The sequence below is a fragment of the Malus sylvestris genome, chromosome 10 (assembly GCF_916048215.2).
Source record: "Malus sylvestris chromosome 10, drMalSylv7.2, whole genome shotgun sequence".
NCBI lineage: Eukaryota > Viridiplantae > Streptophyta > Magnoliopsida > Rosales > Rosaceae > Malus > Malus sylvestris.
The window spans coordinates 28,980,821-29,007,578 of NC_062269.1; the positions used below are offsets into that span (position 1 = coordinate 28,980,821).

The 26,758-nt window shown below is 38.3% G+C and overlaps 1 protein-coding gene across 1 annotated transcript; it reads right to left on the reverse strand.

Moving 5' to 3' along the window:
• Positions 1-11,609: 11,609 nt before the first annotated feature.
• LOC126586885 (probable indole-3-pyruvate monooxygenase YUCCA8) lies at positions 11,610-13,714 on the reverse strand. The gene is made up of 3 exons (XM_050251850.1): positions 12,859-13,714; positions 12,359-12,730; positions 11,610-12,170 (listed from the first exon to the last, which is right to left on the reverse strand). The coding sequence occupies exons 1-3, from the start codon at positions 13,528-13,530 to the stop codon at positions 11,943-11,945; spliced, it is 1,272 nt and encodes a 423-aa protein (XP_050107807.1). The 5' UTR covers positions 13,531-13,714; the 3' UTR covers positions 11,610-11,942.
• Positions 13,715-26,758: the final 13,044 nt, after the last annotated feature.

Consider the following 26,758-nt stretch of genomic DNA (forward strand, 5'->3'; position numbering starts at 1 on the left):
TGTTCCCAAAAGATGAGGGGAATAAGATCAAAGCGGATGCACTGGCTCGTCCAATCACTGTTGTGGATCCTGCTGCAAGTGAAGGTGGGAAAATGGATCTTCTCTGCTTGCTCAAGAGATGCCGGCTGAGAAAAAACCAAAGACTTCTTTCGCTGCTCATGAGGGTCCGCTTGCTACCAAGAGGTATGTGATTGACATGACTTATTCCAATGGGAAGAAATGTAAGGCTGCTAGATCTGAGCATGTGGCGTCTTTCATGTTGAGAATGGCTAGTACAATTGTGGATAAGATTACTCAGCATAAAGGTTTTATCATGCCCCCAGTGCCGAAGTCTGTACCATGACGTTCTTTGGGAGCCAAGTCCGGTTCACCTTTGTAGAGACTTGCTATTATGAAGAGTGGTAAGGTGGACTCTGCTGCTAAAGTGGCGCCAAAGCCTGCTCCCTTTGCTGCTGAGATTGATTCGCCTCAGATTCAAGATCTTAAGCTTGCAATTTCTGAGCTTCATTTCGCTACTTATGCTAAGAAGAGAGTGGATGAGCTGCAGCGCGTCCGTGTTATTCTGCTTAAGAAGAATGAGCAACTGAAGTGTGAGAAGGATGGGCTTGAGGTTTTAAGACCTTCTCCATTTCTCCGGAAGACTTGCTTGCTTTTACTTTTAAGGCTTCCATTGGTGAAGTAGTTGGAGAAGTTAGTGCCCAGACTGGGGCAGCCAGGGGTGAAGCGTCGGATGATGCCGCTGCTAAGAGCGTTACGGCTGTTGAAAGTGTGGCGACCGAGTAGTCGTGGGATGTCCAAGCTGCTGTAGTGTAGTATTTTAGGTAGCCTTTAGGATTTTCTTTGTTTTTCCTTGTAGCTTTTGTTTTGCTTGAACTCATTCGGCCTTTGCTAGTTGTTTATAAACATGTTTTCCTTCGTTTTTCTTCATCTTCACTTCTTTTGTTCATGCCTTAACCTTTAGACTTGATAGACCAGTGGCAGGCATGCTACTTTTTTTATAAGCAGACAAACTCGCGTAGCCTATGCAGCCATAGGTGTTGGTGTAGAACTTTGCAAAGTTGTTAGCCATAGGGTTGGCAGCCGGATGCCTTACTTACAGAAGCAGACAAGTCCGCGTAACCACTAGGCTGTTAACCTTGACTTTCTTCAATTCCGTAGGTTGCGTAGCAAGTATCACAACACTTTAGGACTTGGTGTAGGTTGTTCCGCGCTTGGCAGAGGTGAAGCTTATCGACTACGTAGCATGTCGGCAGTGGATAAAACTTCGTATATGCGCGCTAGCTTGTTTAACCTTTCACAAGAATGTGCGGTTGTATAAGTCTAGTGCGGCTTCACTGCTCGAAGGGCAAGCCGTAGGCAGTCTTCCGGAATCCGTAGGCTACCTTAGTGCACTCGATAGCAGCTTTAGGATTCCAGGGCAGCCGTCCATCGGATGTACTGCGTAATGTGCCCTCTCCGTCTCTAGGGCCCGGTTCCCCACGGATTAGGCCAAGAGACCCAAAATCCTTCAGTTAGCTAAGCCTTGAAAAAGACCATTGCGGCTACTTCTAGGAATCCCGGCGCAAGCCATCGTGCATCTAGTTATACTAGGGCAGCCAGGCTCATCCACGTCTGGATATTCGGAGTGTAAAGTTTATCCTCCCGTCTTGGAGAGCTGACCCATATGGGTGTCGGAGAATTTGTTTACCCTCTCGCACTGGAGAGCATGGTTGGTCCCTCGGGGGGCGCAATTCCTGCGATGAGTCCCTAAGAAGGGCGCAGTCTTCTTTTGAAGTGCATGAGTGATTAGTTGTTGTAAGCATGCAGCCAAGCCAAGTTGTGATTACTTCTAAATTCCTCATTGAAAAACGAGTGAAACGAACGAGAACTTTAGCTGTAAAGTAAGAACTGCATAACAACCGGATAGTCCTCAGCTTGTGAGGTGGTGCCCGTCGAGCTTATTGAGTCTTCGGGTTTTGATGTAGCGGGAGGTCACACATGGTACTTCTTCAAATTGTAGGCCATCCATTTCTTTTCAATCTTTTTGCCGCTTCATGGTGGTGAGGGTGTAATTACTCTTGCCCCCTACTCTGCTGATCTTGTATGGACCTTCCCAGATGGGATCCATCTTTTTGGAGCCTTCTCTGCCGGCAGTGATGAAGGTTTTTTTGCGTCGTCGACATGCAAATGCCAGAAGTCTCCATCGGGTGGAGTAGGCGCAGCTAGAGTGTGCTCGGCTACTTCTGAGGCATCGTTGGGCCGCTCTGTTGCGTCACCTAGGCTCGGCGTGAAGACGCAGTAGGGAGTTGTGGAGATGGGGCCATGTCATACGCAACAGGAGATGCTCAACTACCAGTATTGGGCCACTCTAGAGTTGAATCATTGAGCAAGGGTCGGCTAGGGCCGTGTGATGCGCAGCAAGAAATGGTACTCAACTGCCGGTACATGTTGCTCCTATGTAGAATCTTTTAGGGTGACGATGACAAAACTTGCTTTCGAGTGTGTCCTTCCAGTGTTGCATTCGTCAGAAAACTTTACATCCGCCAGGGTCTACGCCTTTATCGTCGCGCGTCTGGATTGGGCAGAATAGTACGTCATTAGGATGATTGCATACATTTGAAAGTAAAACTTGTGCTTCTGGGTTGCAACAACTATCGCCAAAGTTAGCTTTTGAATTTTTAATAACATCGAGGAGAGCTTTTGAACTGTAGAATACAGGTAACTGTGGAATACAGGTAGTCGGGCCCCCATCTCTTCTCGCATGATGGTAGAACTTATTGCTACTTTAGATACCGTCAAACATGTGAATAAGTCCTCCGCTGCTTCTAGGGAGGTGATGTCGGGTACTTCTTCAAGTCCTTGAATGTGCATTGACGAGACTCATCCCAAAGTGCATACTTCTCTGCCAAAGCAAAAGAGTCTGCCAGAGTTAGATCTTCTTTCATGATCAATTTTCCGAATAGCGGGTGGTCTGCTGGAAGTCCTTTTTGGAAGGCTGCTCTAGCTATCGAGTCGTTGCATCCGACTATTTTTGCCTTCTCTACTTTGAACCTCCTCACATAGTCGGGAAGTGACTCCTTTGGGTTCTTCTTGACGTTGAACAAATGATCAGATTTCTTTTTGATTGAGCGATATGATGAATATTCTTTGGTGAAAACCAAAGAAAGTTCGTAGAAATTCCGGATGGATTGTGGCGGCAGGGTGTAGAACCAATCTTGCGCCTCACCTTGTAGAGTGGTGGCGAATATCTTGCACATAAGCTCATCGTTGTTTCAATAAAGGATCATTGCACTTCGGTAGCGCTTTAAGTGTCTCTCCGGGTCTTCATCCCCTTTGAAAAATGTGAAATGTGGCATGCTGAACTCTCGTGGAGGCTCTGCCTCCTCGATCACTTCCGTGAAGGGTGATCTGCTTATGTTGATTATGTTCCGTCGTAGTGCCTCGTCGGTGACCTCGTTGCGTTGGAAATCATGCAATCGTTTGGTCAAGAGTCTCTCTACTTCTTCCTGAATTTACCTTTGTTGGGGTAGTGGAGCTCTCGGCTGCCCCCAGTCATGACTTGCTGGTCTAGGCTGCTCTTCCATGTGTTTGGCTGGTCTATGCCGCAGATGCCGTGCATGTGGTGTGTTCTTAGTAGGCGAGCGAGTTCTTCGTAGGCTGCTGGTTGAACTTGAGCTGGATTGAGTGACTGCTTCTCTCCGTCCGTCGTGCTGCCTACTCTGATGTGAGGTGGAGGACGCTCCTTGTAAGCTTAGCTGCGAATAGACACTTTGCCCGGAAGGTTGCTCATGTTGACTATCGGAGTATGACCCCAACCGTGAATGTATGCTCATCCGTGGGCCTAGTCGATAGTGCATGCTCGCTCGCGCTCTAAGACGGGAATGTACACTGCCCAAACGTTCGGCTCGTGGCTGGTCGAGTGGCTGCTTACCGGGACACTGCTGGAAATGTTCGTCTGCCCTTGTCCTACTTCGGGATACCTCGTCTGGGGCACGTTGGATCCCGATACTTTGCAAAAGTTGATTCACCAAGGTTTTCTGTTGTGCAAGGGCGCTCGTCAACTCTATGACTTGTCGAGACAAGTGTTGTTCGCCATTTGGATTGGAAGAGCTTGGAAGGAATGCACCTCCTTGGGCAGTGGAAAGGTGGTAGACTCCGGGCGCGAGATTTGAGTTGGGAAATGTCAAATCCGCAAAAAAATGTGGTGAGAATGCCCCCGGCTCGATGGTAGGTCCGGATGGTTGAGATAGTCTTGGGCCGACTTGGGCTACTTGGAAAGCCACGGGAGCAGGCTGGGCCGTGAGAGTGGGCTGCTCGAAAGAAGCAGGCTGGACCACGGGAGTGGGTTGCTCGTCGGGAGCAGGCTGGGTCACGAGAGCAGGCTGCTTGGCAGGAACAGGCTGGGCCACGGGAGTGGGCTGCTTGGCAGGAACAGGCTGGGCCACGGGAGTGGGCTGCTTGGCAGGAGCAGGCTGGGCCACCGGAGTGGGCTGCTCGACGAAAGCAGGCTGGGCCACGAGAGTGGGTTGCTCGTCGGGAGCAGGCTGGGTCACGAGAGCAGGCTGCTTGGCAGGAAGCAGGTTGGGCCGTGAGAGTGGGTTGCTTGACGGGAGCAGGCTGGATCACGGAAGTAGGTTGCTTAATGCGCGGTGCATGTGAATGCAAGGCTTGGGCTTGGGTCCACGTAAACTTGGATGGCACGGCTTGGATAGTGGTCTTGGTACCGTGAGCCTTGGATGGCACGGCTCGGGCCGTGGTGAAGGCTCCATGGACCTCGCCACGAGTGGCTACCGAAGTAGCCACCGCGGTGGTTCCCATGGTGGCCGTGGTGAAGGCACCATGGACCTCGCCGTGGGTGGCTATCGAGGTAGCCACCGCGGTGGTTCCCATGGTAGAAACTCGTGGTGGTGATGCCGCTCCCCTTATTGTCGCATTTTGCCTCACGGATCTCTGCAATCCCATTTCTTGAACATTAGACTTTTCACTTGTGGAATTTTCTAAATTTCTAGCCATTATATTTTGCTTATACGTTTTATCAAAGAACCTTTGCAAGTAAAAAATTCTAATAATAAGAACGTATGAAAAATATTCAAATGGACTAGAAAATAAAGAAAAAACCTTTTTGTGCGAGAGTCTTCTACGAGTATGGATTTCAACTCTCAATGAAAGCACCAATTTGTGGATGCAAATTTTCTCCTCTTCAATCTTGGACGATTTTGCACCTACAAAACAACTAGCACCTTAGGTTAAGGCCAAGAGCCTCACGCGCTCACGATTGAATGGGGGGGCTTTGGCCGAAGAACCTCCGATGCCAAAGTTAGAATTTAGAGAGAAAGAGTGTTTAGAGAATTTTGGGATTTTTGCCAAAGTGTTGGAATTAGCTTTTTGGTGAGAATGGGAGTATATTTATAGGGATAGGAGGTGGCTAGGGTTTTTTGGGTTTTGTTCATGATTGATGGTAATTTTAGGAGTTATGTAGTTAATTGACTAATTAATTTGGCTAAATAGAATTATTGCCAAATTAATTAGCTAATTAGTGGGATGAAATGGGCAAATATGGGGAGATCCACTAGGATGGCCGGCCATTTGGGAGTTTTGGGGTTAAATGGATGACTTTCAATTAACAATTAATATATTATTTAGGTAAATATATTAATTGGCTAATTAACATTACAAAAAGGAATGAATATATGATTTTTATGGCATGATCAACTAATCAATAAAAAAGATTAGCTAATCAGATGTGAAAAAGGTAAGTCAAAGTGGGAAAATAAAGGAGATGGCCGGCCCCTCTTTTGGGAGAGAGATAACCGGCCTTTAGGGTGTTTTTTTGGTGTTATGGCTAATTTAATTGACAAATTAATGAGTAATAATCCCATTAATTTGTCAATTATCTCAATTTATGTAGGATAATTGGTAGGTTATGAAATAACTACCTAAAATGTGGATGGATGAGATAATTTGGAATTGGTTACCTTTTCTGGAGCATTTTTGACTTGGTTGAGGATGATTGCTTGCTACTCGCATGTAGGATCCTCGTTATACCTCAAGGGTATTTTTGTCTTCTTTTTCCCAAAATCCACGTGTCGCCTTGTGAATATTTTTGGCTCCACATAAATAACACAAGATGTATCGTGGTTCACCCCAATGTTCGGGCTACGTCCACACTGATATTGTATTTCTCTGAGAGGATTATGAGGGAGAGAGCCTATGTATGTGAGGATGAGAGCTTGAGGGCGAGGGGGCTTCAGGCCTCAGAATTGGCCTCCCTTAATAAGGAGAGTGAGGGGTCATTTTATAGAATAAGGGATCCTCACTTATTACATATTTGCCCCTTCATTTATTACATAATTACATTTGAGTCTCCCGAGTATTTATACGAGGTCTAAATATGGAGACCTTAAGTATGGTACAAACAAAGTTGATTTCGTATTGGTATGTTGTCGGAAATTTCAATAGTTCTGTGTTGGAATTAAAAGAACTATGCATGCTAAAGTTTTACATGGGTGTCAGAAAATTTTATATAATTTTTTTTACGGGAATTAACTTGAGTAAGTATGGGTGGTTTTGGATTTGAAATTTTAAAGGGAAAATAGAAATTACAAGAACACAACTAATATAATATAGTTGTATGAATATATAGTATATACATTAAGTTATCTACAAACATATGAAAATAATTATATCATTATAGTCAACCCTGTAAAAACACAATTAGTTCGAATAATCAACGATTAACTAACTATGGAATTCTCCTTTTGTGTTTGTTTGATTTTCTTTGTTTCACTGTGTTTTGCAGCTCGTGAAATTATCTTCCAAAATTAGATTCTTAATCATTGTACAATTATAATCTGATTCAATTATGTTTTCTCAATGAGAATATTTGCATGTTGTAACAGAACAATTGTCTAAAGTTCATTAAACCTATCATTAGTGAAATTCAAACTTAGCAATAAGGTAACTTTTTCATTATATACATAACAACTAGTAATAAACTAGAAAAAAAAAAGATATGATCCAATTCCTATTAATTCTCAATTCTTTTATCAGGATTGCTCTTAATCCGAGTTTCTCAATTCTTTAGGGTTTAGGGCACCCATAGCAAAAACACTAGCTTCATTCATACTAATATACTTTATCTTTTATGTTTAGCATAAAATAGATAACAATGCATGATAATGAATTACAAATTGTTCTTTATTTCTTATATTCAAATTTGGTTTTTATACTTTCTTCCTACGTAGGACACCATTTTTCCATCCATGCCAACTAATTATTATATATTATCTATCAACTGCCATAAAACGTTTTTTTAACACTTTATTGTACAATTTTAGGAAGGGAAAAAAATTGCTAATTCAGCAAGGAGCTTACAGAGTTGACAAATACATTTTCAAGCAATGAAGAGGCACACATTCAAAGGTATGTAAAATTAATTAATACTTTAATAATTTTGTTTTATTAAAGTTGTACGTTTATTTACAATTTTTACTAAGCTTTCTCTTCAAGGGAATTAGCTATTACTAATATATATACAAACTATCTTCTTTTCACATGATCTAAATATATGACAAATTACCTACTTGCATATTGAAAGGTTAAATTGAATATCCAAAAGTATAAAAGTAAACATTTGCACTAGAGATATACCCTGTCCACATATTTTAATCTAATATGTTCTTTCACAGATTTACAAAATATGGACAAGATTTATCTTTAGTAGAAGGATTTCTGTTTATACTTTCGAATGTTAGCCTTAAACATTTCGCTAGACAAACAAATAATTAGCCATGTATTCACGGATTTGGATCCTCTCCTGAGCAAGAGATCAGGATCCTCAGGATCAAACAACATGGACCGTTGGATTTTGATCTAACGGCTACAAACAAGGGGTCCCTCTAAAAGTTATAATAATTATAGCCGTTGGATTAAAATCCAATGGCCCATGTTGTTTGATCCCAAGGATCCTGATCTCCTGCTCAGGAGAGGATCCTGATCTCCTGCTCAGGAGAGGATCCAAATCTTGTATTCACAATAAGTTAGAAGAAGAAAGTATCTATATAAATTGGTAATAGTTAATTCCTCTGAAGAGAAAAGACGGAAATAATGATTCTTACTCCATACAATTAAACATAAGTTTACCAATTTACATAAATCTGATCCGTCTTAGATCGCCATTTAACTTTGTTTTAAAAATTATAATATTGGCAAATAAACTGCTATTTAATCATAGCATGATTTGCAATACTTTTCTAACTCTTATATAACGCTATCACTAAATATATTTTATTGCATAAGACACCAATTTCCATCTTTGTTGTACTAAATTGCAACAAACTTATCTTTTCTGAAACGTTATTCAAATTCTCATCCCAGGTATGTATCCAATTTCACTTACTCTTTATTTCTCAATACATTTGTTTGTATAAATTAATATAACATTAGCCACAACTAAACAACTTACAAATTATGCTCAATCTATTTTTAATAATTTTTTTTAATTGTTATTACCTACAAACTTCGCAGCAGCGCACGAGCATCACTCCAAATAGAATCTAGATTCCAGCAAACCACTCCACCACTCAATTCAAATTGTACTTAGAAAGTACTCAAACAGTGCATGCAGCTGGAGTTCGTGAAAGCAATATGACATTTGAAAGAGAACTAAAACTTTATTGACTAATTTCAGACTCTGTGGCTTTATGTGGTGCCTGTTCATGATTGATATTTTAGGGTTACAATCAGAGACCCTACTGGCCCAAAATGAATTGCTGCATTTCTTTTACTTTAAGGTCCAAAATCCTACGGACGATCCATATAGGTCCACTAACACCAGGCTGCGCAGGAGACACAACATGTGAAGGAACGAAGTCTAATTCTTCACTAGTGCAATAATAAGCGGAAGAGAAATTTGATGTGATTGTGGCAGAGAAGAACCGTGGCCATCCCCATGTGTTATTTTTAAAGTTACTGGTAGAAAATGTCTGGTTATGGAGAAGATGTTGGAAAATAACAGAGAGAAAAGAACAAAAAATAACTGGATCTGTTATCCGCAGCCAGGTTTTTTGAGGAAGGCTCAGTTTGCTCATGTGAGTTGAGGTTGTGGTGGTGAAAGACTTGAAAGAGCATCGTTCATTCTCTCAGTTGAAATCCTTTTTGGGGATTTTGAATTCAGCTGCAGCATGGGGTTCTCATGTGGGGTGTTTTCCACAGACTTGGTCTTTTGTATGGTGAAGAATAAAAGCCTAATGGCTGGCTGCCTCATACAGTTTTTGACTCGATGGATAGGGTTTTGTGTGTATGTGAATGTACTTATTATATGTGTGAACTTCTAAATGATGAGAAGTCACTGTAGCAATATCTCAAGCCAATCTCGTATGTTTGCCATTGTGGAAAAACTAAAACACATAGCAGTGCATAATTAACTTTAAATATATACTGAAACGGTGACATTCCCTATAGGTAAGTGTCTCTTGTGCCAACAACACTTTCTTCAAATATTTTTGTTCATCTGTATTTCTTATAGTCTGCTTTCATGTGCTATTTACAGTGCATCAAAAGCAGAAGCTATTAAAAACCAATAATTTTGATTTGCTTTAATCACATTATTTGAAGATATCTGACAGCAAAAGAAAAGAAAAAAAAGGAATTATGGTTCTGTAATTTATAGGTCTACCTAAAATTCCCAGTAAAACACATAATGTCAGTTTAGATATTATATGTACATCTTCACAAGTTTTTCACTGAGATTTACTTTGGTAGATTTTTGGCAGTAAACCTAGCTATATCGTATCTTTTGTCTTTGTGCAGAAAACAGAATAAATTGATGTTTGGTTTGATTTCTATTTGTGCAGAAACCTAGTTATATCCAATCTGTCTTCTGTACACTGAATCAATCACATTCAATGAGGTTGATTTTTTCCCTTATTAGAGAATATTGCTGGAACATAATTATGGTAAGAACTAAATAAAGGCACATGGAAATTAGTTAGTTGGATATATTCAAAGAAGTTTTTTGTCCCCCTTACGTGGACTATTGATTCAGTTAACAAATAATGAGGGTGATATTTTCTTGACTAGAACGGTGAAGCATCAGGCAAAGAAAATAGATTGAGCAAAGATTATATGTGTGGCTGCTGATGCAAAGATTTTTTTGTGGATGAAAGGAACTTGAGCAGTTTTATCAATTCCTACAAAAGAACCAGCTCATCTGCACCATTGGACCTTCATAACCAAACAGTTTCCTAATCTATTGCCTAACCACCGAGTACTTCTAATTCATTGATGTACTAGCGTTACTAGTTCATTCATGTTATAATACTTGTATATATCAACAGTTTTATACCCTAAGTTCATGTGCTACCAATCATGTCATCTACAATATTATGACAAGTAAATTAGTAACATCATGTGACCCTCTCACTATCGGTCTTAAAAACTTATCCATAACACCATCCTCACCATCTGTTCAATAAGCTTTAACTTTCTGCTGATATCATTATATGCATAATGCCCTTTCCCTTTTCCTCCTACCTGAGCCATCTAGAAAAAAAATTTAGAAATGATTACCGCCTACCGGCCAATACTTATATTAGTATTCTGGCAGAAAGGTTTAGTCATTGGCTTCCTTTACATAATCAAAAGTTTTGAACTGCATTCCTTCCTTTTTAGATATTGCTTTACAAGGAAGATTTAACCGTAATTTTCATGGGTATAAGGATTGTCTGCCCTCCACTTCCGGTGTTCTTCTCGTGCTCTCCTGTTTTGTGTGGTCACGGTTAATCCACGTCAACATTTTATATTGTTTTTTTTATAAATATAATAAGACAAAAATGAATAGTAATATAAAATGTTGACGTGACTTAACCGTGACTACATAAATAGGAGGGCAAGGAGAGGACACCGGAAGTAGAGGGCAGACAATCTTTGTCCTTTTCATGGAGGGCTTTGTGGCTTCTATCCACATGCAAACGCAACAGAGGCTTAATAAACTTGTATTTTATTTGATCATTAAGTTGGTCAAACCTCAAAGATAATAGTTGTTAAAGGGAATGGTGATGTGTAGCCAAATTGATTGCAATTTGGCTAATTCTCTAGAGGGAGAGAGTAGAGAGAGAAAACAAAGGTGGTGGGTGTGGTGGACTTGAGTTTTCATTCTTCCATTGATGGGTCCTACCCATCTGATGATAGATGCTTGTGGCAAGTTGCCAATCTTAAAAACTTTGAATTAGTGGGCTGGCCATTTACTTTAATAGGTTGTAGGGAAATACATGGGTTTAAGAGAATGTAGTACTATTTTTAGAGCAATATTGCTTCAGGTAGTTGTTCTTGGCTGAGAATTAGGAACCTTTGCACATGAAAAACCATGTATTAATGCAAGATGGAGAGGAAGTGGGAAAAGGAACCTCTTAATTAGTTTAACACTTGAACTTAGCCGCAAACGCTAGCACTAGTTGCAGTCATATTAGTTAGAGATTATGTACTTCCTCTATGTACCCGAGTTTGGATTTTTTTTAAAATAAATATTGTTTGTATAAGAATAAACACTTAAAACATAGCCTGTTGTGTAGTTATGCTCATATGGTCACTAATTTTTCTTAGTTATATGTAAATAGTATGAGATAAATAGGGATATAAAAATAGATAGAACTGGAAACCTGTGATTGAACTCGATCATTGGATTAATATGATACAAAAGAACCGTATGGAACTTCATAAAAAATTAAAAAAAAAAAAAAAAAAAAAAAAGAAAAAAGAAGCCTCATCATCCTCAGCTTACAAAACTCCCAAACATTTTCGGTACTTGGGCCTCTGGAGAGGGCTCTGTCTCTATGTGCTATCTATTTGTTTTCTTTCCTTTGTATGATATACACTAATTTTTTTTTCTTTTTCTTTCATTTTTTTTACACCATGAGAGTTAATTAAGTGTCTGATTAATCTTCTGAATGAATAGGTAAATCTTTTTAGAACTGGGAAATACATCTTCTATGGCAAGCTGTGGTTCTCTTTTGGACCTGTTTGGTTTCTCCTTTCCACACATTGCCAATATCTTGAGCAATTCTCATGGCATCATTTGATGCACCACTGAGCCCTCTCCTTGTGAACCCTACTGCATAAAGTCCTGCATTTCCCTTCCAACCATGGGGGAATGGCTGCTTTGGGAATCCATTCTTAGAGAAGAAATCACCTTCCTGTTAAACATAGCACCAAACAAGATTAGTCACTAGAAAGTTTTTACTCTCGACATTCGTGTACAGACATTTTTTGTCACAGCATCCTTAATTGACATGTCACGCCAACTGGTGATGTGACAGACGCTGTATACGACCGAGTTTTAAATTTCAAGAAAGAAAAAGAAGAGTTTGGAACATTTTTTTACCTGAAGCCAAGAAGGGACATTGCTGCGGTATCCGGTGGCTAGAACAACAGAGTCGATTTCGAGGGTTTCGCCGTTAACGAGCTCAACTTGACGGGGGCAGAACCTCTTGATTCCGGGAACAACTTTAATTCCACCGGACTTGATTTTGTCCAATGCACCAATGTCCAAAACAGGGGTTTTTCCTTCAACGTTCTTCATCTCCATTGGTCCCATGGATGGCCTTTTCAGCCCGTATTTTTCAATGCTTCCCAGCACCAACCATGAAAACATCAGGAGCAACTTGTCAGCCAACCAAACTGGCAGCCATTTTAGCAAGAAAACCGCCAATTCGAACGTTGATTTTCCTAAGATTTCTCTAGGCATAACATGAACCTGTAAAAAAACAGAGCAAAAATTATTAGACTTCCATCAAAAAATTAGAACTTAGTAAAGAAAATTAAGAACTCGTTTGATAACCATTTCATTTTTTTAGTTTTAGAGTACTTTTATCAATGACTTACTGAGCTTCTAACCACCATTGATGGGAAGGCATTGTGGTTGCAGAGGTCAAGCGAGACTTCCATGCCGGAGTTTCCACACCCAACAACAAGTACTTTCTTTCCCCTGAAATTTTCACCGGACTTGTACTCACACGCGTGCATAACTTCAGCTCCAAACTCCGACAAGCCGTTGATTTCTGGCACGACACATTCGGCATTTTCGCCGGTGGCAACGATGAGCCACCTGCAAATGTACTCAACCTCAGACCGGGTCGACTCGGTTGAGGTAACGGTCTTGACTCTCCAGAAACAGCTTGTCTCATCGTACCTTGCGGATTGAACGCAGGAGTTGAACTTTGGGTTGATCTCAAAGTGTTTTGCGTATGACTCAAGGTAGTCGATGAATTGTCTTTTTGTTGGGTACTCAGGGAAGTCTTCTGGGAATGGAAACTTGGGGAGTTGGCAAAATGCCTTTGGAAGGTGAAGTTTGAGCCTGTCGTAGGTGCGTTTTTGCCAAAGCGATGCTATGCACTCGGCTCTCTCAAAGACAACAAAGGGAACTCCTTGGTCTCTGAGACAGGCCGCCGTTGCCAGACCTGATGGTCCCGCTCCAACTATGATTGGACCATTAACCATGATGCAACGGCGAGCGAAGAAATCTTCATGATCAGCTAATCGAAACAAGTTCTCCATGCTTATGATCAAAGAAGTAGTTGCTCAAACACTAAAGGTGTGAATTTTTGGTGGGATTTTGAGTAAGGGGTTTTAAGTACAACACAATTTGGGATTGTTTGTTGTTGTAGTTGAAAGTAGATCAAAGATCTTGAGAATTTTGAGAAGGTTTGTAAGTCGAGGTTTGCAAATGTAGAGAACAGAGTGTGTTGAGTTTGGTTTGGAGGGAGAGGAGGGGGTGGGGGTGCTTATATAGATATGAAGTGCATGTGATGGGAGTGTGGGGATTAAAATGCGCTTTGAGAGTCACTTCCAAATCATAAACATTTGGTTTATTTTTTAGATAATAATAAACACAATTTTTCCTAACATTATTTTATTAGATCTTGCATAAAAAATTTCAAGAGGCTTGGAATATTTTTTGCAATTATTTTATAGGATTATTCTTTTCTTAGGAAAGCTGTCATCGCTACCACAATATGAGGGGACTTTTATATTTTTCTTTGATAATTTATTTTGAGAAATGCTAAGTAGACTCTCTCAAAATGAGACACTTCGTAAATTTTTTTGTCTCCTCACAGTTTAACTTAATTTTCGTATCAATATTATAAAACATTGTGTAAAAAAAAAATAAGGTAACAGACAATCCATGGAGAATCCCTCTTTTAAGAGTCTCTTTAGTATTTTCTTTTAATTTTTTATTGGAGTTTAATGTTGTTTGTGAAATAAGTGAGGTTAGGAAAACACTTCAATCACCCCTTGGAGGCATGCATTTAAAATGAATTAGACCAATAAAATTGACAATTATTATTATTATCACAAAAACATAAATATCACATCTCTATTTCAACTATGCAAAAGTCTTTGAAATGTATGTTAGTAGGATAAATGCTTTCACAATAATAGATGATACCCATAATAATAGAAATATTTTAAATAAAATTCAAATGATATATAACAAAGTAATGCTTAAATCAAATAAGTACATGGATAGTGCAAATTAAAATCATCATTATTAATTCACCAAAATCTATCATTTTGATTCAAGAAATGGGATGTTGGGAAAGGGACATGTCATCTCAACTGATTCAATTTGGCCCACAGAGAACTTCGAAAATCTGTTGGAAATTTTTTTTATTTTAAAAATAGAAAAAATATCGTGTAGTTGGTGCCTACGTGGCGGAGAATGCTGACATGGATGTGTAAGCAGTGTGCTCACGTGGAGGGGAGTAGCCAAGTTGCTGTTGAGGGCTGAAAACGGACCCCAAATGGCCCACAATCCCCATTCCGCCAACCGGTTTCCGCACCACGCTAGCGGGTTCCCTTGCTCCCACATTTGTCCATCTCATTTGTTAGATATGCGATGATAATATTATTTTAATTACAGTTTTAATTTATTGAAGGAAGCAATTATGCATTCAGTATTACAGTCATAATCTGTCAAGTACATTTGTTAGGGATGAAATGTCAATTACTTTAAATTTTCTATTATTTTTTATGAAGTAACCAATGAGACATTCGTGCACTTACCAACTGATTTATAATTCAAGTATAACATTATTAATACAACGTAATTTACAACGTAGATAGATTATACCATTACATAATATTATAACAATTGTACTAAAAACTGCTTCCGTACTGTTTTCTTACTACGAAAAAAGAAAAGAAACCGTAATTAATGTAGGATTTCCGTTTGCCTAGTATTAATGTTAATATAACATGAGGTAGGGATATTTGATATAAACGAATATGTTTTGTCCCTGCAAGTGACCGATCGAATTTACAATTGGAGAACAAGATGTTTGGATCATACCATATAGCATTTTGCTACCGTATTGTATTTTTCTTATTGAGTTTTGAAATTACTGAGTTCATAACTTGCCGACTCTATTACTCCCACAAATTAGTTTTAAAATTTGAATTTTAACCTATTTTTTTAGGTAGAAAGTGCGCACTGTCACCCATCTTATAAAATTAGTTACTTTCTCTAACACCTTTGGGAATTTAAAATTAAATGTGACTGGCTACATTTTACTATGTTATTTGATAAACCCTAGAGGTTTGTTCATTGTACGCGGAAAGCTGAGAGAAGTTGATACTGTGTTCTACTTTCGGTATCAAGGTGAATAGTCCTATTTCGACACGCGTCCCCTGCTAAAGCTAGCTAGAAAGTGAAGTTTTAGAGCTTTTCTTAATTAAGTTGATTATGACGGTGATTAAACATAGGTTTAACTTTTTAGGGTTTGTATAATAACTTATAAACTTGTGTGAAATGGCGTGGCTATGCATGAATAGTTTTGAGTTGGAAAAATCATGGGTCTGCGTCTGTCCCACTCTACTGATCATCTCAACCCCCACTTGGAGCTCTGAGCATACGAAAAGAATATATATATATATATATATATATAGGAAAGTATTATTAGCACTCTAAAAATCATATTCTACACTCCTCACAAATATATTTTTCTTTACAAATATATATATTTAGAGTGTATAATAAAATTTTTGAAGTGTCAATAATAATTTCCTATATATGTATATATATATTCATGGAAAGAGGAGAGGGAAGCATGTGCACGAAAGCCTTGAATTCCTCGAGACTCTCTCCTTTTCATGAAAGGTTTTGGGAGGTATAAGCTTGGCACTTATAAGAATTTCTATATTATATTGGCTTTGAAGTGAGTAGTACCATCATCACTATGATCAAAATGAATATCCAAGGTTACTTTGAAGTGAGTAGTACCATCACCTATTCATTTACTTCCAACCCCAATTCTTCATTTACCACCAATAGTACTTTGATAGTGTAGGAAAATGGGTTATGAGGTTTTAGTTTTTCTATATTGCACTATGATGTTTTGATATTCAACCATTAGTTGTTTTCACAATTAAATGGTTAATGATGCAATTAACCTAACAAAATGTGTAAACTAGACAAATGTCAAGAGATTAGAATACAATGCAAAACAATTGGAATTTCTCGTAACCAGCCTATTTTGACACTGACCTTAAACCTTAATAGTGTGAAGTACTTTGCATGCTGGATAACCTCTTACCTAGTCACTTACATCTATCCCCAATATTTCATTTGTCATCAACACCTTTATTTTTTGTAGAAAAACAAACCTCCAAATACAACATACAAAGGTGATAGATATTGTGATATATACGAGAGAGAAGGAGAATATATATATATGAGTTTGGTGTGATATATGACATATCCCATGCATGATATGATAGGAATATGTGTTTTTGTTGTCATCCCTATGGCTTGTATATTCTACCAGCCTTGCAATACTCCACTGCCAGTCTGCCAGCTTGGTGGCTCATAATCTTATTAGGGCCGCTTTCTAGGATGGGGAAGAGTTGTTTTGTAGCTTCCCTATTCTTTTCTCTTCTTTCATAGCAAGATCGTTAGGGATAGCTTTCTTCTCTTTCATCGAAATATGCATGCATGCTTTCATCGAAATATGCATGCATGCTTTCATTCTCTATGGTCGGCGGTACTTGTTAAGAAGCAAGCGCGTTAGTATCGTGTATTGGGAAGAATATTTATCTTTATGAGTGTAGATTAATTAATTAATTGAATAATCATGGAAAAGTATCTTAATTTGTTAAATCTACAATGAATTTCATGAGTCACGCGTGAAGGAAAGTACTTCCAAGAAAAGCGAAATCATTTGTTGTTTATATATGCTAGCTACTTAATTCTCACCAAGCAGAAAGTTAACTCTGTAAATGGTATTGGGGAATGGGAATGGCGGTGCCAAGTGGAGGGCATGATACTTGGGTTAATCTTAATCTTAATCGTAGGGTAGCTGCTATATATGTGCAACAGATTGGTTACCTAGTGGCATGTTGGACAGTTGGAGATCAAGTAAAGAAATGAAAATTTTGGCAAAGTGATGTTGGGGAGACCAAATGTTTAAATAAAATTTTGTAAACCAAATGATGTGAACGTTGATGATTGAATTATCATTTAAGTGTTGATTAACGTGCTTATTTTATATTGGTGACACATCATTTGATTTGCAAATTTAGTTTAAAAATTTGGTCTCCTTAACATTATCCAATTTTTGAACCAAATTTGCAAATCAAATTATGTGTAACCAATAGGAAATAAGCGTGTTAATCAACACTTAAGTACTAATTCAATTATCAACACCCGCATCATTTGGTTTACAGAATTTCGTTTGAAAATTTGGTTTCCCTAGCATTACCCTTAAAAATTTGGTCTCCCTAGCATTATACATGCTAGGTAGACCAACCTTTTAGATCACATTTGTAAATTATGTCATGTATCTCCAATAGAAAATAGGCTTAGCACATTAATCAACACTTAAATAATAATTCAATCATCAACAACCATGTCATATGGTTTATAAAATACAGTTTAAATTGATAGTCTCTCTAGTATTACCCAAGATTAAAAATGCTTATGATAGTGTTTAACCAAAAGGATAATGCTAGGAGACCAAATTTTTAAACCACATGATGTGTCACCACTCACCAATAAAAAATAAGCACGTTAATCAAATAATGTTAGGGAGACCAAATTTTTAAACCAAAGTATACATCATCAATAGGAAATAAGCACGTTAATCAATACTTAAGTAATAATCCAATCATCAAAATCCACATCATTTGGTTTACAAAATTTAGTTTGAAAATTTTGTCTCCCTAGCATTACCCTTAACCAAAGGGGTACTTGTGCTATCCACACACCCCTTTTTACTTCATACACACCATCGTAATTTGCAGCCGTCGGATTGACTGAATTAAAGAAGATCAAATGATAGAAATTAACAAATGGTGTGTGAGAAGTAAAAAGAGATGCATGAATAGCACACCCTTAACCAAAAAGTTGATAAAATTAGCACTTGCTATGTTATATTTCTTTCAAGAAGCACTTTAAGTACCTTTTTAAGAGATTATGACTGTGTTTGGAAATATATTTAAAAAGATTGAAAGCATTTTTTTATGAAAATGCTATTGGAACCAATTAATCCTTAGTAAAAATGCAAGTAAATCTTAGAAAAGCACTCGAAGTGCTTTCTACAAGAAGCACATAACTGGTGCTTCTTTCAAAATACATTTCAAATGCTTTCATAATCTAAAAAAAAACTTTCACCAAAAGCATTTTTAGTTATTTTGAAAGAAATTTTAAATGAGTTTTATATATGCTACTAGCACATAAAAATACAATAACTTTACATAGGACGTTGGTCACAACCACCACGAGTGGCGCAGTGATTAGGGATGAATTATAGGCCTGTATTTCACACAGCATATCTTGGATTCGATCTCTTGCGCTGGTGAATTGCACAATAGTGGCCAGAGAGAGACTGAAAAATAGAATTTTACGGGATAACTTTTCTGTATTCCATAATTCTGAATAAAAGGTACATACAATCCTTGTTACAAAAGGAAACAAAATAAAGGACACAATATCCTTCCTAAAACATGACTCTAATAATTACAAAATATTTACATTCCTTTTTTCCTAAATATTGACTTATTCCAATACTCCCCCTCAAGTTGGAGCATAGATATTACTCATGCCCAACTTGACAAGTGAGTCATCGAACCTCCTACTACACACGGCATGGATGAAAATGGGACACCAAATTCTCGGCAAGAAATTGCCGAGAATGATATAGGCCTTCACCTGCACAATCCTCAGGTGTGGGGTTTTATCACAAAAGGCCTTGGTTGGTAGCAGCTGAAGGCCTATATCATTCTTGGCAGTTTCTTGCCGAGAATTTGGTGTCCCATTTTCATCATTGTCGTCAACACATGCTCCCCCTAAACTACATATCACATCCTCTGGTACCTCTAACCACCCAAGATCAACTTGATCGCCACTCTGGTGATCTGAAGGTGATGGGATTGAAGAATAAAAATACTTTGATTCAAAAAAAGTAACATCCATAGTCATATACATATGTCGAGTTTCAGGATGATAACACTTATACCCTTTCTGTTGAGAGGCAAACCCAACAAAAACGCACCGAAGGGCACATGGATCCAATTTGCTACGATGAATCTTGTGAATATGAACATATGCTACACATCCAAACACACGAGGAGTAAGGGTATTAGTGGATACTACAGGAACATGTTCCATCAATACTTGAAGAGGGGTACAGAATTCTACAACCCGAGATGGCATACGATTAATCACATACACAGCATAGGTAACGGCTTCAGGCCAAAAACGTTTAGGCACTGACACACCAATAAGCAAGGCACAAGCAGTTTCCAAGATATGACAATTCTTTCTCTCAGCAACCTCATTTTGTTGGGGAGTATGCGGACATGTAGTTTGATGAATAATTCCACAATCTTGTAGAAACCGGGATAACTCATAAGCTATGTACTCTCCACCATTGTCAGAACGCAAAACGTTAATATCAGTGGAATACTGAGTTTTAACCATCTGTTGAAACAGACGAAACACATCAAAAACCTCAGTTTTATTTTTCAACATATACAACCACGTCATACGAGTGCAATCATCCACGAAAGTAACAAACCACCTAATTCCCGAAGTAGTACTAACAAGGGAAGGCCCCCACACATCAGAGTGTACTAGTGCAAATGGAGAAGATCTTCTATTCATACTTGGAGGGAATGAAGCACGATGACTTTTGGCTAAAATACATACTTCACATTTCAATTATGAGTCTTTAATACCACTGAACAAATTAGGTACTATATGTTTCAAATAACCAAACGATGCATGCCCCAAACGATGATGCAATAACAATACCTTATGTAGATTACTATTACGTGATGAATGAACCAAATGAGCTCTTCCAGGAACCACGTCATAATATAGCCCCTCTCTCTTAGTGCCACGCCCAATGATCTCCTTTGTCTGAATATCCTGAAGCAAGCAAAATGAAGGATACATTACTACAACACAATCCAATTGTTTAGTGACTTGAGGTACAGACAATAAATGATGGGACAATGACGGAACCAATAAACAATTATGTAACGGAATAGAGGGTGTAAGAGACATTGTTCCCACTCCAACAATGGCAGCAGTAGTACCATTGGCAGTTGCCACACACTTTCTATAAGAATCTTTTATGGACTAAAACAAAGTTCTATCATACGTCATATGATCCGTTGCACCGGAATCTAAAATCCAACCGGTATTGGTCATTGTAATAACAACTGCACAGTAGTCTTTACACACTACACAAAACAGCAAGTACGCACAATACTTATACACAACAAACTACACAATTGCATACGTAGACACGTTGATCCACGGACATAAATCACTAGCACAAACTTTAGCCCACGGTACAAGAGAAGAATCCACACATTGCAAGCAGCAGCAAGAACACACAAATCTTTTCTTCTTTTTTTTCAAAAAAAAAAAAAAAGAAAATTGCAGAACTTGCAGACAGAATCTGAAATACTAGTACTAACACGCACAGGAACAAAGGCACAATACTGGACAACAATTCAAGTGCAGCTCGGCACAAGACTTATAGTTATACTCACTGCAACAAACTGGACAGCAAGCCAAATTGTATATTACCCACGGGATAAGGGAAAAGGTACTTTGACAATTGGTGCAAAGCAATTGTATGCTAACAATTGCACAACAATTGTACACTGTTAAAACCACAAGTGCAGCAATACCATTCACACACGGCTGCACACACAACAACAACACACACACTGCTGCACACGCAGCAATATCACACACGCACAGTGACTAATCTCTGCGAGAAGAATTGCAGAAAAAACAGTTGACTGAGCACAGCGGAAAAAAAACTAGGGTTACGGCAGCCTTGGCTCTTGATACCAAATAGAATTTTACGGGATAACTTTTCTGTATTCCATAATTTTGAATAAAAGGTACATACAATCCTTGTTACAAAAGGAAACAAAATAAAGGACACAATATCCTTCCTAAAACATGACTCTAATAATTACAAAATATTTACATTCTTTTTTTCCTAAATATTGACTTATTCCAATATGAAATGTCTCTATAAACCTTCCCGGCCCTCGAATTATTTTTTCTTTTTTTTAAAGGACGTTGGTCACGTTTATTTTAATAGAAACAGTTGATGTAGAGATATACTAGATGAAAAACAAAAAGGAGATATATATTACTTAACATGGCATATGGTCCATATCAAAATTTTATTTTATTTAACTTTTGGTGAACGTGTTAATTATTATCCAGAAAATATAATTAGAGGGCAGGGAAAGATTTTAGTTTCCTTTTAGATGTGATTAAATATATGTAGGATGACCCTCATCATTCAATTATTAGTTTACTTTTAGATGATGTTTGAGAGGGTTGATAAGACTCGAGTTATTTGTGTAAATCCCTTGTACTGATGTCTTTCTTTGTTTAGCGGTTCTATGGACTTTGGAACACTTTTAACAAAACACATACATACATATTTGTTTATCCTTTCTTTTCTATTCATCATCTTCCTACACATATATATAGTTTTGGTAATCTGCGAACGTGTATTCACACTTCTTTCTTGGTCAAACCAGAAGCAACGAATTCCATTTCTCTTATTTGGTAGGAAAGGGTTATCGAATAAAATTTAAAATTTTAGGTTAGCTCCAATTCATGATTAAGAAAGGACCCAAAAAGATTACAAGAGAGTACTCTCTCTCTCTCTCTCTCTCTCTCTCTTGTTAGCAGTATAAGAATGTACGGCTGAGATGATGCCACATGTAAACAGATTAGCTTGTCTGTTATAGTTGTTAGAAGAGTCGGTTTGCTATGGATATAAATACTCCATCTTGTAATAGCTTCCTGATTAAGAAAGATATTAATACAGTCATATTTTCCCTCTGAATTCTCTCTACAATTCTCTCTCTCTTCCTCTTTCTCTCTCTCTCTCTATCTTCATAGAATCTGAGATACTGAGTTAACATGGTATCAATCGCCATTGTTGCTCACGTTCCACTTTTACTCCTTGTTTGCATAGGATGTAAATTGAGGGGAGGTATTGGTAATACAACTTGTAGACTATCAGGACTAAAAGTAGTTGCCACAGGGAGCGCAGGACAGGAATTTGCAGCTGCAGTAATGGACTGAGAAACAGGATTTGAGGTTACTGGTTGTGAGGGTACTAATGAAGGGGGAGTGGAAACAGAATGATGTAATGGTGGAACAACAGGACTATGAGATGATAAACTTGGTGACACAGGTATAGAAGATGTATGTGATGATGAATGAGATAGGAATGTAACTAATTCATTAAGACTATTAGGGATAGGTAAAGGATGTGTAAAAGGAGCTGCTGTAGAAGACTGTGTAGATATCTTATGTAGAGAAGTAACTGCTGTCAATAAGGCTGCATAAGGAAACTCTAACTCATCAAATATCACATGTCTAGAAATGTAGAATCTGTGACTTAACACCTCATAACAGATATACCCTTTATATTTAGAAGCATACCCAAGAAAAACACATTTGGTTGTTTTTTGTTGCAATTTGGTATTGTTGTAAGGCTTAAGAAGAGGATAACAGGTACACCCGAAAACCCTTAAGTGGGAAATGGCAGGTAAATCCCCAAACAAAAGCTCAAAAGGTGACTTATTCTGCAAAGTGGCAGAGGGCATCCTAGTAATGAGATAATTAGCAGTTTGACAACCAAATGACCAAAAATGGGATGGCAGTTGAGCATTTTGGAGAAGTGTAATAGTGGTTTCGACCAAGTGTCTATGTTTCCTTTCTGCTAAACCGTTTTGCTCAGGGGTATAAGGACAAGAAATCTGATGGGAAATGCCTTTTTCTTTAAGAAACCTTTGAAATCTGTGACTAAGGTATTCCCCACCCCCATCACTTTGCAACATTTGAAGTGAAACTGAGAATTGATTCAACACAAATGAATAAAAACCAACAAATGAGTCAAACAAATCTGATTTATTGATGAGAGGAAACAGCCAACAAAACCGAGTACATTCATCAATGAATGTTACATAATATCGAAAACCATCAGCAGAAATACATGGTGATGGCCCCCAAATGTCACTATGAACAACTTCAAAAGGTTTAACAGCCTTATTGACACTACAATGAAATGGCAGTTTGCTAAACTTGCCTTCTAAGCAGCTTTGACACAACACAGGTAATGAAGCTTTTGTACAAGGTATTTTAGCTTTACTGAGCATTAAAGACACAATGGGGTTTGAGGGATGACCTAGTCTACTATGCCAAATAGTAAATGTGACAAGCTGACCAAGGAAAGCTGTGGGTTGCAAAATCGATTTTTGAGATGCAGGATGATGATTGGCAAGTGAAGGTATTGGATATAGCCCATTACTGCAAATTCCTTTGAACAGTATCCTCCCTGTAGCCTTGTCCTGTATCCAAAAATTATATGCATCAAATATGAGCCAACAGTTGTTGTCAAGGCAGAGTCTATGCACAGATAACAAGTTTTGAGACAATTTAGGCACATATAGTATAGAATTCAGCTTAATGGGATGAATATGAGGTTTGAGAATTGTACTCCCAATATGAGATACTGTCAGACCTTCACCATTAGCAGTGTGCACTGTTTCAGAAGTAGGATAAGGAGTGGCCAAGGTCAAGTTGTTGAAATCAGCAGTCATATGGTTGGTTGCACCGGAGTCCGCAATCCAAACTTGAGGTGAAGTGGCTGGAGTAGATGACATTCCAGGTGTGGACTGTGAGGGTTGAGAAAACACAGTGTTCATTGCTTGCATAGAGTATTGTGGAGGAGAGGAATGAGGGAACAGGCCAAACTGTGGATGTGATAGGCGAGGATCTTTATCCTTGTGAAAACAATACTGAGCAGTATGATTTTGTCGGCCACAAATGTAACACTTAGGCTTGGACCGGAATTGGTTAGGACAGAAAGGTGCAGTGTGGCCTTCTTGATAGCACAGTTGACAAGTAGTAGAAGGATCAGGATAACTACCATAAGCTGACTGAGGTGCATGACCAAGAAGACCTGGACTTGGTGTAGGAAGCACTCGAGTTTGATATAAAGGATTTGGGAACTCTCCATTTTTTCTTGGGTATTCAGATTACTCGGCATACAAATGGTCTGTTCTTATCACAGACTAAATACATCCGGGATCTGCTGCATAAAACAGAAATGATTGGTTCTAAATCCTGTGATACTCCATGTCTCCCTTATAATCGGCTATTGAAGGATGATGGTCAGCCCTATAACAACCCAACCATGTACAGGAGTATAGTAGGGGCTCTTCAGTACCTTACATTTACCAGGCCCGATATTGCCTTTTCTGTTCATCAGGTGTGCCAGTTTATGCAAGCACCAATGACTTCTCATTTTACAGCAGTGAAGAGGATCTTACGGTACTTAAAAGGGACTATGCATCTGGGGCTCACATATTCCAAGGGTGATTTGAATCTCAAATCTTTTAGTGATGCTGACTGGGCAGGAGATCCTAATGATAGGAGGTCTACAACCGGTTTAGTTGTCTTCTTAGGTACCAATCCCATCTCTTGGTCATCTAAGAAACAACAAACTGTTTCTCGATCCTCTACTGAAGCTGAGTATCGGGCACTATCTTCCACGGCTGCTGAGTTAGACTGGATACAACAACTTCTGGCTTTCTTGAAGGTTTCTGTTCGTTCTACTCCTGTGCTGTTTTGTGATAATCTTTCCGCCATTGCCTTATCCTTCAATCCAGTACAACATCAGCGCACTAAGCATATTGAGATAGATGTTCACTTTGTTCGGGAGAGGGTTGCCAGGAACCAATTGATTGTTCAATTTGTTTCTTCTCAAGAACAATTTGCGGATATTCTCACAAAAGGTTTGAGTGCTCCTTTGTTTAAGATTCATTGTACCAATCTAATGCTTGGCAGTTCCCAGCATGAGATTGCGGGGGGATGTTAGCAGTATAAGAATGTACGGCTGAGATGATGCCACATGTAAACAGATTAGCTTGTCTGTTATAGTTGTTAGAAGAGTCGGTTTGCTATGGATATAAATACTCCATCTTGTAATAGCTTCCTGATTAAGAAAGATATTAATACAGTCATATTTTCCCTCTGAATTCTCTCTACAATTCTCTCTCTCTTCCTCTTTTTCTCTCTCTCTCTATCTTCATAGAATCTGAGATACTGAGTTAACATCTCTCTCTCTCTCTCTCTCTCTCTCTCCCCCCATGTTCATTCCACTCACAACAATTTTTTAAAGCCTGTTCTCATTATTGTTTAGCAAAAAAGATAATCGAGTTGTCGAGTACCCAAGATTAAAACAACGTTGGGAGAATACCTCGCCTACCTCACAAAGCAACGGATCGAAATGCATCCTTATACTGAATTCTAATCCAACGGCTCGGTTTATTATTAGCTAGGGTTTTAAGAGACAATCAAATGCCTCACATGACATGCACCGAGAAAACTAATAAAATTTTCGAGAAAAATCACAAAGAAAAATAAAAACAAAGAAAATCTATACAATTTATATGGACACATAAGAACTTTGGAAAGATTTGAAAGATCTTCGTTCCAAACCTCCATATGTTTTCTTTCATGTAGTTGACTAAATACAAGCAATACCAAAACATGATTAATTAATTCCAAGGAATATTTATCGCATGTGGTTGGATTTGTTCTAGATATTTGTATTGCGAACATAAAATCTTGGTGATGATAATATGATTAGTACCAAGATACCGGTATTAACATTTGTTTAGGGTTTCGGTCAAGCCTAAAATTAATGACATAATTCTACTTTAGGTCAAGTGGTCAACATGCATATTAGTGAGACAACTACAATATTAAAGACATGGTTTTTACTTTTTGATTAAGAGTTTTTTTTTTCTTGAAAGCAAATGTAATTATGCAGAGAGTAGTTATTTTACATGAAATTGCTTGTTAGTCGATTTTTTTTTTGTCAACTAGTCAAATTGATTTAAACAATTAATGTTTTCATTTTTAATATAACATGGCCGGCCAAATAAGCATTTTGTTTTTAATTTTATTTTGATTAAGGAGATGGAGAGGGTTCAAAATTATTCCAATAAATTTGAGAGGGGAGAGTTTCGAACTCGAAACACGAAATCTAACATCTTTTCCACTAAAATATTCGACCACATACAAATAAGCATCTATTTGACCAAAAATCACAAGTTTAAATTTGTGTAAAATTTCCAACTAGCAGCTTCCTCAACATGTGATTGTGTGATCACAATAAAACTTCAGCATTCTTTGGGAACGTAGAGAAGTTTTAGATGAAATAAC